Source organism: Bubalus kerabau, chromosome 11, assembly GCF_029407905.1.
Source record: "Bubalus kerabau isolate K-KA32 ecotype Philippines breed swamp buffalo chromosome 11, PCC_UOA_SB_1v2, whole genome shotgun sequence".
In the NCBI taxonomy this organism is placed as follows: Eukaryota; Metazoa; Chordata; class Mammalia; order Artiodactyla; family Bovidae; genus Bubalus; species Bubalus kerabau.
In genome coordinates, this window is record NC_073634.1 from 62,935,435 (window position 1) to 62,948,909 (window position 13,475).

At 37.3% G+C, this 13,475-nt stretch overlaps 1 protein-coding gene across 4 annotated transcripts in view; it reads right to left on the bottom strand.

The window, feature by feature from the left end:
- XPO1 (exportin 1) overlaps positions 1-13,475 on the bottom strand; it is a 42,805-nt gene that overhangs the window by 13,791 nt on the left and 15,539 nt on the right. For all 4 annotated transcript variants that reach the window (XM_055540398.1, XM_055540397.1, XM_055540399.1 and 1 more), the window contains 2 exons: positions 578-639; positions 307-351 (listed from right to left, as the gene is read on the bottom strand). In XM_055540398.1, the coding sequence (XP_055396373.1) occupies positions 307-351; positions 578-639 (107 nt within the window). The remainder of the gene's footprint in view (positions 1-306; positions 352-577; positions 640-13,475) is intronic.

Sequence of the window (13,475 nt, forward strand, 5' to 3'; positions counted from 1 at the left end):
GAGATAGCCGACATGGAAAAGAAACATACAATAAGGCAAAATTTTTTTAATGAGTCCAACCCATATTGGAGCCAAAGAAGTGAAGTTTTTACAGTATTTGTAAATACTGTAGTACTCTTTGTAAATACTACCACAGCATATTAATAACTTTAAATGTTAGACAATGGGCTAACTACGTAAACACTGTGAGGACTACTATCACCACTCTGCAAGATGTTTAGTTAATCAATAAAAGTAGAATAGAATACTTTGTTCAACTTATCAGCCTAATTCTCAGGGAAAACAATGTATCAAGTAAAAACTTACCTGAACAAGAATCATATTTAATTTCCCGATATATACCTTTTCTTTCTAAGAAAAGAAAAAAGTTCAAACAAGGGACTTAAAAAAGTTGATATAATTAATAAGAAATGCAGGCAGCCCCCCACCCATGCCCGGCAGAAAGAACAAAGTGATTACACATCTATCATAAATGATTTGCATATGTGTCTATATGTCTGTGACAGAAGTGGGTTTAAGATCAATCCAATATTTAAAAGATTTACACTCTCACAGTAGCTTCCAAAAAAGCTCTTACCTCTACACAAGTTGGGTCAGATGATGTCTTGATAATGAGGCCCACAACGTATTTTTTAATCCCTATTAAAAAAAAATTATTCAGAACGTTATAGCATGCTATAAAATTGGGTAGGGAAGGGGAAAGTAAAGATCAGATCATACACCTGAATCCCATCACCAGTTATGACATTATGGGGAAAAATGTGTACTACTACTTTAATTTTTCAGTTTCGTCAAGAATGACAAAATATTGGTTTGACAACTATGAATTATTATCTTCTAAGATATTCTTTAATGCTAGATAGCCAACTATACCAAGCTGTGATTTTTAAATTAAAAAAAAAAGGGGGGGGGGACGACACTTATGATTCCTTTAAAGAAACACAAGGTCAGATGTTAGTCCCTGTCAGATTTATTTACAGCACTACGCTAATCCTGTATGTCATTTTACCTTGTTTGCTCTACAATGTAAGAAAAAACAGAGTTAAGAAGAAAGTTTTTATTTATATTCTTAAGGATACCTTTATAGCATTACCTATTCGTTCAACAATTAACATTTCACGTCTTTGATTTTAATTTGCATCACTCAGAATTTACTGGGCATCTATCTACTACACATCCCCTCAAAATTTTAAAGTAATGTCATTCACCTTAAATTAATATACCCAAAGGACCTGAAACAGGATTTCCTAATCCAACAAATTATCTCTCCTATGAAAAATAAAGACTAACCTCACATCTGTTTAATAATTTAGCTTTTGCCACCGAATGCTTTATGAAGATTTTCAAATTTTCAAAGCTATCTGAACTTCAGAAATAACAGATGAAAGTTTGTGAAACTGTGTCCCAACTCTCATCTAGCAAATCTACATTGGACTCAATATCCATTGACCAATGCTAATTTATAAGAAACAGCTACCCAGAAATATAATCAACCCTAGGCAACAAAATGTCTGATTGTAAAACTACCCAAATAGAGCAATTTTCATGAGTTAAGTGTTAAATTCACTCTTTGACCCACACACTCCCTTCATTGGTAACTGAAAATTAATTTTTATTAGTTACGGTGGAACTGGACATTTCAACATTCCAAATAAAAACAAAACTTTTAAAAAGCATTAATTATAAAAATATTTTCCTAATTGATGAAAAATTTCACAAATAAAGACACATAATAAGGGTTATTAATCAACTGAAAATGTAACATTAAGTATTATCAATATTCACAATATAAGAATCATTTGAAAAACTGCCTGCCAGTTACCAAAGATTTAACTATATATACACAAAGACATAAAAATCAGTGAAAACTATGTTACTGACATTTTAAAAACTTCTACACTAGGCAAAAGCCCCAGTAATACCTGTTGTAGACAGGATCCACCAATGAACATGCTGTGTTGTGCTTAGTCACTCAGTCAGATCTGACTCTTTGTGATCCCATGGACTGTAGCCCACCAGGCTCCTCTGTTCATGGGGATTTTTCCAGGCAAGAATATTGGAGTGGGTTGCCATGCCCTCCTCCAGGGGATGTTCCCAACCCAGGGATCGAACCCAGGTCTCCCACATTGCAGGCGGATTCTTTACCATCTGAGCCACCAGGGAAGCCCCAATGAATGAATGAATTTATAAAAGAAATGGACAAAACTTCCAGGACAAATTGTCTAAGTTGTTAGTAGGAAAACTAAAAGGTATAAATACATTCTGCACTTATGGGGGGGCAACATTTTAGACAATATTTCTATTGCTAAAATTATTTTTCAAAAAAAAAAAAGAGGCTTTTTGGACACACAAAATAAAACCAGGTTTAGATTCAATAAAGTGATTTTAAAAAAGAAAGAAAGAAACACCCAGAACTAGGAGAACTGGTCTTATTTTAAAATGAGTGCTAAATCATACCACTTAGGATAAAAAAAAAAAGTGAAGTCGCTCAGTCATGTCCGCCTCTTTGAGACCCCATGGACTGTAGCCTACCACACTTCTCTGTCCATGGGATTTTCCAGGCAAGAGTATTGGAGTGGGTTGCCATTTCCTTCCCCAGAGGATATTCCCAACCCAGGGATCAAACCTGGGTCTCCCGCATTGTAGGCAGATACTTTACCATCTGAGCCACCAGGGAAGTCACTTAGCTAGGATAACCCACACAATAATCTCATGTCCTTAATATCCATTAGATCATTATCAAAACAATTCTGGTATTGTTAACCTTTCTGCTCTTTAGATAAATTATTGTCATTAAGGCCCCTAAAAAAAATTTAAGAAAAAGAACCATTCTGAATAAACAGAAAACATCACTCTGAAACCTCTAAATACAGGATAAAAAATGGAACAGTAGTGGAACTACAATTTCTACCTCCCTATGAGTTTGGAGGCTTCTCTCAGCCTCAGAAGAAAACAGAATCAGACTGAGCCTACAACTCTATTAGCAACTAAATTACTTCTTTTCAGAAACTTCTGAAATTCATCTATAAGATGGAGCAAAGAGTAAAAGATGAAACCAGAAAAATGTGAAGTAAGTAGTAAACACACACATGCAACCTGTAAGGATCTCAGAGACAAATCTAAGTCTCAACTAAAGACTATGGTATCACTAAATATCACTCTAAAATGATCAGTGTCCATTCAAAGCATTTAAACTACATGTAAAGGCCTTTTCCATCAAGTACTGCTGTACATAGTGTCTGTTTAGAATCTCCTGCTATGTAGCTTATATGATTAAGTACCATAATGCCCTCCCCAAATTTCTTCCCATTATTTACCAAAATTTAAAAAGTAAAAGGAGTCAGTTAAGAGTAGTTCTAAAATTGTAAATTAGACCTTTAAAAAAAGAAACGGTGGGAATCCCCTGGTTGCCTAGTGGTTAGAATTTTGGGCTTTCACTGCCATGGCTTCAGTTCAATCCCTGTTTGAGAGCTAAGATTCTGCAAGCCATGTGGCTTGGCCAAAAGAATAAATAAATGGTGTCACACATATCAAGGTAGAAAAGTCAGATGTTTACAAGCAGCAGAGAAAGCTCAGCTTCTCAGATTTAACAGAAAACGATCCTAGACCTGACAAAAACAAAACCCCTTTATTCCCAGCATCTCTTTGTGCCAAATGAGTCTGCCAGTTGGAAGAAAAAAATTTTTTTTCGGTTTCTTCAATTGTTTAATAAATAAAACAAATTTCTTAAAATAAGAACTATCTTTACAAGACTTCATATCCAATAAAAACCATACTAATCAGAAATTATCTCTTTCCAATTATTCAGAAAGCATATGTGGATAGACTAGGATACTCCTTCCAGCAGTTTTCTAAGCTCTTTCCTGGGAATCAGGAAAACTTATAAATATATGTATTAAACAGATCAAAGAACACTTCACTGAAGAATTCTCATACGTAGGTTGTATGCCTCTGACAACCACAATTATGCCCTTACTGCTTACTATGCCAAGGCTTTCAAAGGACTCCTACAATGATCCAGCACACTTCTATCAATAGCCCCCACAGCCCATTCTTCTAAATAGGAAAAAAAATTCACCTCCAAAGTTTTAAAAGTAAACCTTCAAATCATTTATTGAAAAGTACTACTTTTTTTTAAAAAGGACCATCCATACAAAATATGGTACACTATTAAAATATGGTACAAAATATGGTACACTATTAAAGCTCAACATCCAGAAAACGATGATCATGGCATCTGGTCCCATCACTTCATGGGAAATAGATGGGGAAACAGTGGAAAGAGTGTCACACTTTATTTTTGGGGGCTCCAAAATCACTGCAGATAGTGACTGCACCCATGAAATTAAAAGACGCTTTACTCCTTGGAAGAAAAGTTATGACCAACCGAGATAGCATATTCAAAAGCAGAGACATTACTTTGCCAACAAAGGTCCATCTAGTCAAGGCTATGGTTTTTCCTGTGGTCATGTATGGATGTGAGAGTTGGACTGTGAGGAAAGCTGAGCGCCAAAGAATTGATGCCTTTGAACTGTGGTGTTGGAGAAGACCCTTGAGAGTCCCTTGGACTGCAAGGAGATCCAACCAGTCCATTCTGAAGGAGATCAGCCCTGGGATTTCTTTGGAAGGAATGAGGCTAAAGCTGAAACTCCAGTACTTTGGCCACTTCATGCGAAGAGTTGACTCATTGGAAAAGACTCTGATGCTGGGAGGGATTGGGGGCAGGAGGAAAAGGGGACGACAGAGGATGAGATGGCTGGATGGCATCACCGACTCGATGGACCTGAGTCTGAGTGAACTCAGGGAGCTGGTGATGGACAGGGAGGCCTGGCGTGCTGTGATTCATGGGGTGGCAAAGAGTCGGACATGACTGAGCGACTGAGTATAAAACTGAACTGAGTATAAAAATGCCCAAATACTCACTGGAAGGTGACTTACGGAATATGAATGCTCCTTATCCAGGAGTTTATGTATTAATCTTTTACAACTCTTATTTTTCCCAATATCAAGAAAAATGTCTTTCACAGTCTCATTTCAAATAGAAACAAACCAACACCAAATAATCCACACTATCTCATAAACTGAAAACAACAACATTGGCTAGCTAAAAAGGTGAGATTTAAGCACATGTAATTTCCAAAAATGCTCAAACTACCACACCATGGCACTTATCTCACACGATAGTAAAGTATGCTCAAAATTCTCCAACCCAAGCTTCAACAGTACATGAACCCTGAACTTTCAGACGTTCCAGCTGGTTTTAGAAAAGGCAGAGGAACCAGAGATCAAATTGCCAACATCTGCTGCTACTGCTGCTGCTAAGTCGCTTCAGTCGTCTCCGACTCTGTGCAACCCCATAGACGGCAGCTCAACAGGCTCTGCCATCCCTAGGATTCTCCAGGCAACAACACTGGATTGGGTTGCCATTTCCTTCTCCAATGCATGAAAGTGGAAAGTGAAGTTGCTCAGTGGTGTCTGATTCATCGCGACCCCATGGACTGCAGCCTGCCAGGCTCCTCTGTCAATGGGATTTTCCAGGAAGAGTACTGGAGTGGGGTGCCATCACCTTCTCTGGCCAACATCCGCTAGATGGAAAAAGCTTGAGTTCCAGAAAAACATCTACTTCTGCTTTACCGACTATGCCAAAGCCTTTGTGTGGACCACAACAAACTCTGGAAAATTCTTAAAGAGATGGGCACATCAGACCACCTGACCTGCCTCTTGACAAATCTGTATGCAGGTCAGGAAGCAAATAATTAGAACTAGACATGGAACAACAGACTGGTTCCGAGTCAGGAAAGGAGTATGTCAAAGCTGTGTACTATCACCCTGCTTATTTAACTTATATACAGAGTACATCATGAGAAACTCTTGGCTGGAAGAAGCACAAGCTGGAATCAAGATTGCTGGGAGAAATATCAATAACCTCAGATATGCAGATGACACCACCCTTATGGCAGAAAGTGCAGAAGAACTAAAGAGCCTCTTGATGAAAGTGAAGAGGAGAGTGAAAAAGTTGTCTTAAAACTCAACATTCAGAAAACTAAGATCATGGCATCTGGTCCCATCACTTCATGGCAAATACATGGGGAAACAATGGAAACTATGACAGACTTTCTTTTCTTGGGCTCTAAAATCACTGCAGATGGTGACTGTAGCCATGAAATTAAAAGACACATGCTCCTTGGAAGAAAAGCTATCACCATCCTAGACAGCATATTAAAAAGCAGAGACATCACTTTGGCAACAAAGGTCCATCTAGTCAAGGCTATGCTTTTCCCAGTAGTCATGTATGGATGTGAGAGTTGGACTATAAAGAAAGCTGAGTACCTAAGAATTGATGCTTTTCAACTGTGGTGTTGGAGAAGACTCAAGGGAGTCCCTTGGACTGCAAGGAGATCCAACCCAGTCCATCCAAAAGGAAATCAGTCTTGAATATTCTTTGAAAGGACTGATGCTGAAGCTGAAACTCCAATACTTTGGCCACCTGATGCGAAGAACTGACTCACTGGAAAAGACCCTGATGCTGGGAAAGATTCAAGGCAGAAGGGGACGAGAAGATGAGATGGTTGGATGGCATCACCAACTCAATGGACATGAGTTGGAGTCAACTCCGGGAGTTGGCGACGGACAGGGAGGCCTGGGGTGCTGTAGTCCATGGGATCGCAAAGAGCTGGACACAACTGAGCAACTGAACTCAACTCCCATCAGACTTAATAGTTTTATATATCATCTTGAAAGTTATTTACACCCAATATTAACAGTCTTACCCCCCAGGAACATCTTGCAAATATTAGACACTTAATGACAAGATAAAAGAAATGCATTAACAGAATGTGATTCACTAAAACCCTTTAAAATGAAAACTTACTCACTACAACATACCATTGGTGCCATATTCCCATAGAGGCAAAATGCCCTTTCTAAATTTAAATTGTAAATTTGTTCATGAGCATCTTAGCTAGTCAGTGATACAGACTATCATTATATCAATACCATTATATTTTCAACCAAGTATAGAATTCTACCCATTGAGAGAAAAATACAAGTGAAAAAGTTGCAGAATCTTATCCCTTGCTTTCACAGTGGCTCATTTTCATACACCACAGAAAATGGAGAGCCCTGACACACTATCACAAAAGTAAAGCTACAATCATCAAAACTGAGTTCAGTCCAGTCCAAACCATTGTGCAATACTTAAATTCACTTTAAATGTGTACTCTATAATCACATCCCTTCATCAAAGCCATGTGTAACTGAAACTTTTTCCAAAAAAAAAGAAGAAAGACACATTACTTTCAGATGTATAGCAAAGTGATTCAGTTATATATACATGTTAACATACATGCATGTATACACTTTTGCCTTCCCTGGTGGCTCAGTGCTAAAGAACTCGCCTGCCAGTGCAGGAGATACAGGTTCAATTCCTGGATTGGGAATATCCCCTGGTAAAGGAAATGGCAACCCACTACTGTATGCTTGCCTGGAAAATCCCACGGATAGAGGTGCCTGGTAGGTTACATCATCCCTGGGGTTGCAAAAGAGTTGGACACGACTTAGTGACTAAATTGCAACAACATACACGTTTTCAGATTCTCTTCCATTATAGTTTATTACAAGATTATTGATACTCAATATACCACAATATATGTGCTATATAGTAGGTCTCTGTTATTATATATATAATAGTACTTCTGTTGATCACATATCCCCAATTTATCCCTCCTCCCCTTTCAAACCCTTAGGTAACCATAAATTTGTTTCCTATGTCTTTAAGTAAGCTCATTTGTATCGCTTTTAAAGATTCCACATATGATATATCTGTCCTCTGACTTATTTCACTAGTATGATAATCTCCAGGTCTATCCAAGTGGCTGCAAATGACATTTCATTCTTTTTTATGTCTGAATAACATTCCACTGAGTGTGCACACAACCCACTTCTTTTCCCACTCATCTGTCCATGGGTATTTAGGCCTCTTCCATGTTTTGGCTCTTGGCCTCTTGACGAAGGTGAAAGAGGATCAAAAAGCTGGCTTAAAACTCAACATTCAAAAAACTAAGTCATGGCATCCAGTTCCATCATTTCATGGTAAATAAATGGGGCAACAATGACAGACTTTATTTTCTTTGGCTCTGAAAAAGATTTGATGCTTCTGAATTGCAGTGCTAGAGAAGACTCTTTGAGAGTCTCTTGAGATACCAAGGAAATCAACCCCAAACATTCATTGGAAGGACTGATGCTGAAGCAGAAGCTCCAATACCTCAGCCACCTGATGCAAAGAGCCAACTCATTAAAAAGACCGTGAAGCTGGGAAAGATTGAAGGCAGGAAAGGGGACAACAGAGGATGAGATGGTTGGATGGCGTTACCAACTCTATGGACAGGTGTTTGAGCAAGCTCCTGGAGACGGTGAAGGAGGGGGAAGCCTGGTGTGCTGTAGTCCATGGGGTTGCAAAGAGTCGGACATGACTTTAGTGACTGAACAAAAAAACGTCTTAGCTATTGTAAACAGTACTACTATAAACACTGGGTTTCATGTATTTTTTTGAATCAGTTTTCATCTTTTCTGCATATATGACCAGGAGTGGGATTACTGGCTCATATGGTAACTCTATTTTTAGTTTTTTTAAGGACCCTCCATACTGTTCTCCATAGTGACTGTACCAATTTACATTCCTACTAACAGTATAGCAGAGTTCCTTTTTCTCCACATCCTCTCCTGTATTTATTATTTGTAGGCTTTTTTGATGATGGCATGAGGTGAGATACCTTACTGTAGTTGCGATTTTCATTTCTCTAATAACTAGTGGTACTGAGCATCTTTATATGTGCCTGTTGGCCAGAAAGGAAGGTGCTTTTCCCATGTCACACTGTTATTACAAACTTGTCCACTTAAACCACCAAGAATAATCACAGAGAGTCGCTAAAATATAGCTATTTGTCCTATTTACCTTATCATCCAAAGGAATCCAGAACAATGTTCCTATTCCTCATTCACTGAAATACTCATGGGAACAAACCACAAAATGAGAAATAGAAAAAAATAATTCAAAAGCAGGGGTTCTTAACCTACAGTCCCCAGAGATTATAAATTGGAATTAGACTGTAATTTACTGCCTTTATGTTCAGTAGTCTTAAGAAGAATGGATCTTTATTTATTATTCTTAAAAGGGTTTATAACTGCAAATAGTACTGAACAAGAACTCCTAATGAGATAGAGCAATTAAAATTCTATTAAATTCACAATATACAATATTTGCAAACAACCCACAGGTAGATAAAGTAGAATAAAATATTCAGTGTTTAAAAAAAGGAATGAAATTGATACATGCTGCAACATGGATTAACCCTGGCAACATATGCGACTGAAATACAGCAGACTCAAAATACTGTATGATTGTACATATGAGTTACCAAATAGGCAAATTCATAAAGACAAGTATAATAATGGTTAACAGGGACTGGGAAGAGTATAAGAAATAGTTAATGTTTAATGGGTAATTTCAACTGGAATGACAAAAAAATTCCAGAGATCAATAGTAAGGATGGTTGCACAATACTATGAATTTACTTACTGATGATGAACCATACATACACACATACACTTAAAATGGTAAATATGTATATTTAATCACAGAAAAGTTTTTATTTTACTAAAAATTCAACATTTTTTTCTAGAAAATCCGCAACTCTTTAAAAAAAATTTTTGGATTTAAATAATTTTTTGGCCATGCCTGGTAGCCTAAGGGATCTTAGTTTCCTAACCAGGGATCAAGCCCACGCCCCCTGTATTGGAAGTGTGGAGTCAACCACTGGACCACCAGTTCCTCCAAACCTCTTTAATAAAATCTACAGGTGTTTCGCATCTCCTGTGTGGATGTGATGTAAGGATTAGGCATTGTGAGGTCTCAAGTAAAGACCGTTTATGAAGTTCCACATAACTAGGATATACTGGGGGGGGAGGGACCACATTGTTATTATACCTTAAATAGAAATGGTAGGAAAACAGTTTTTGTCAATTACATATGATGCTGGTGTAAAAATAATATTGTAAAAAATATCATGTTTTATTGGATAAAATGTAATCAATATTGTGCTTTATTATCCCGTGTTATAAAACTGGCAAAAATACACCAATAAGAGTGCTTGTTAAATCTGAGATTAGACTGATACTTCACACATTACATTCCACAGAGTGGGGGGAGAATTTCTCATGGATTTGCTTAAAAGCCATGGCCTTAAGAGTCCAAACACTTAAAAGTTCTTTTCAAAATGACCAACAAAGGAAACAACTATCTCTGTTCAATAGGCCTAACAATATTAACTTAAATATACATACAGAGATGATATGTGGATGCTCAACAGCCTAAGTCACAGTGAGAAGCCATTATATATGTGCTACACTGGCTAGAATTTTAAAAAACTGACCACAAGCTTTGGTGAGGATGGGAAGCATATTGCTACTGAGAATGTAGAGTGATACAATCATTTTGGAGAACAGTTGGGCAGTTAAAAACATACACCTACCATATGATCTAGCCATTCTACTCCTAGCTAATCAATTGAGTGACAGCAGATTGGGGGCTGGGGAGGTAAAGGAAAAGGCATTCACAAAAAAAGGGTCATGATTAGTCAAAATGTATCAAATTGTATACTTGAACTTGTTTTATTGTAAATGTTAAATATACCTTAATAAAACCATTAAAAAAAGCAAACAATTTTTAAAAAGTCACTACTGCTTAAGGCAACAAGTTAAACATGTGATATTCAGTACAGTGGGCGATTTTATGCATAGGAATGACCTGATTAGTTCTGTTTCTGAAATACACTAAACCCTTTGCTGAAAATATATCACAAGGGACAAACAGAAGTAGGTGTTAAGGAGCCCAGTTAGGATGTTACTGCAGAAATTTCAAGGCAACTTGAGAGTAGTATACGAGCATTTGGTGAAATGGAGAGAAGTGGGAGTATTTTTTATGGAAAGGGGCTGACAATACACCTGTTTATCCAGTCAGCACCCAAATATGCAGAGCGTTTTAAACACATTACTTATTATATCATTTTCCAATAACCATGCAAGACAATCAAAACAGTATGGCTTTACCACTATGAACTCTTTTCTTCACCACTGCTCTTTTCAATGTCAGCAGGTCTGTATATATTTCATAAAAATGTAATGATCTGTAAACTACATGTCTTAACAGATTAAAATATAATCCTTTGGTTTAAATGAACCATTCCCTATTTGGAAATTATTTCCCTTCATATATTAAAATTCAATTTTTTTCTTTAGTTGAAACCATTACCTTAAATAAAAACAAAAATTAACAACTGAGACTTAAAACTTCAAAGTTTTTGCACAGCAAAGGAAAACATAAACAAAACAAAGACACGCTATAAAATGGGAGAAAATATTTGCAAATAACACAAATGACAAGAGATTCATCTCCATAATATACAAACAGCTCACACAGCTTAATATAAAAACCCTTCTCAAAAGAAAAAAAAAAAAAAAACAATCAAAACATGGGCAAAAGATCTAAAGTTATTTCCTCCAAAGACACACAGACAGCCAAAAGGCACATGAAAAGATGCTCAACATTACTAATTATTACAGAAATGAAAATCAAAATTACAATCAGGCATTGCCTCACAGTGGCCAGAATGGCCAATCATCAAAAAGTCTACAAATAGTAAGTGCTAGAGAGGGTGTGGAGGAAAAAGAAACCTCCTACACTGTTAGTGGGAATGTAAATTGGTACAGCCACCATAGAGATCAGTTATGAAGGTTCCTTAAGAAACTATGGAAGTGAACTTCTCTGGTGGTCCAATAGTTAAGAATTCGCCTACCAATACAGGTGTCAGGGGTTTGATCCCTGGTGCAGGAAGATTCCACATGCGGCGGGGTGGGGAATTAGCCCATGCTCTTCAACAAAAGAAGCCAACACAACTAGAGTAGCATCCACTTGCCACAACCAGAAAAAGCCCGTGGGCAGTAACAAAGACCCAATGCGCTCAAAATAAATAAACGAAACAAAAGTATGGAAACAATCTATGTGCCCATGACAGATGAATGGATAAAAATGTGAAACACAATGACAGCCAGAAAAAAGAAAAAAATAATGCCATTTGCAGCAACATGGATAGACCAAGAGATTATCATACCAAGTAAAGCAAACCAAAGTATCGCATGATATCTCTTATATCTGTAATCTTTTAAATGATACAAATGAAATTTATACAATAGATACAGACTCACAGACAACAAACTTATGGCTACCAAAAGAAGAGGAGGGTGATGGAAGGGATAAAAGGAATTTGGGATTAAAATATACATACTATATATAAAATAGATAACTAAGACCTATTGTACAGCACAAAGAACTATACTCCATAGCTTTAAAAGACTGTCTTGACTTATAGTAACTGATGTATGTTATTCATTTCAAAACTTAACCTCAAAGATATCAATGATATATAATATGTACACATGTAATATAAAAATGTAAAAGCAAAAATACTGGGAAAGTCATTAGGTTCTTAAATAAAGGACTGAATTCCAAATAAGGAGTGGTGTTAGTCACTGAACTAATACTAAGCAATTAATTGAGTAATTATATACCAGCTACTGGAGCTGATGGAATTCCAGTTGAGTTATTTCAAATCCTGAAAGATGACGCTGTGAAGTGCTGCACTCAATATTCCAGCAAATTTGGAAAACTCAGCAGTGGCCACAGGACTGGAAAAGGTCAGTTTGCATTCCAATCCCAAAAAAGGCAATGCCAAAGAATGCTCAAACTACCGCACAATTGCACTCATCTCACAGGCTAGTAAAGTAATGCTCAAAATTCTCCAAGCAAGGTTTCAGCAATATGTGAACCGTGAACTTCCAGATGTTCAAGCTGGTTTTAGAAAAGGCAGAGGAACCAGAGATCAAATTGCCAACATTCGCTGGATCATGGAAAAAGCAAGAGAGTTTCAGAAAAACATCTATTTCTGCTTTATTGACTATGCCCAAGCCTTTGACTGTGTGGATCACAATAAACTGTGGAAAATTCTGAAAGAGATGGGAATACCAGACCACCTGACCTGCCTCTTGAGAAATCTGTATGCAGGTCAGGAAGCGACAGTTAGGACTGGACATGGAACAACAGACTGGTTCCAAATAGGAAAAGGAGTATGTCAAGGCTGTATATTGTCACCCTGCTTATTAACTTATATGCAGACTACATCATGAGAAACACTGGGCTGGAGGAAGCACAAGCTGGAATCAAGATTGCCGGGAGAAATATCAATAACCTCAGATATGCAGATGACACCACCCTTATGCCAGAAAGTGAACAGGAATTAAAAAGCCTCTTGATGAAAATGAAAGAAGAGAGTCAAAAAGTTGGCTTAGAGCTCAACATTCAGAAAATGAAGATCATGGCATCTGGTCCCATCACTTCATGAGAAACAGATGGGGAAAGAGTG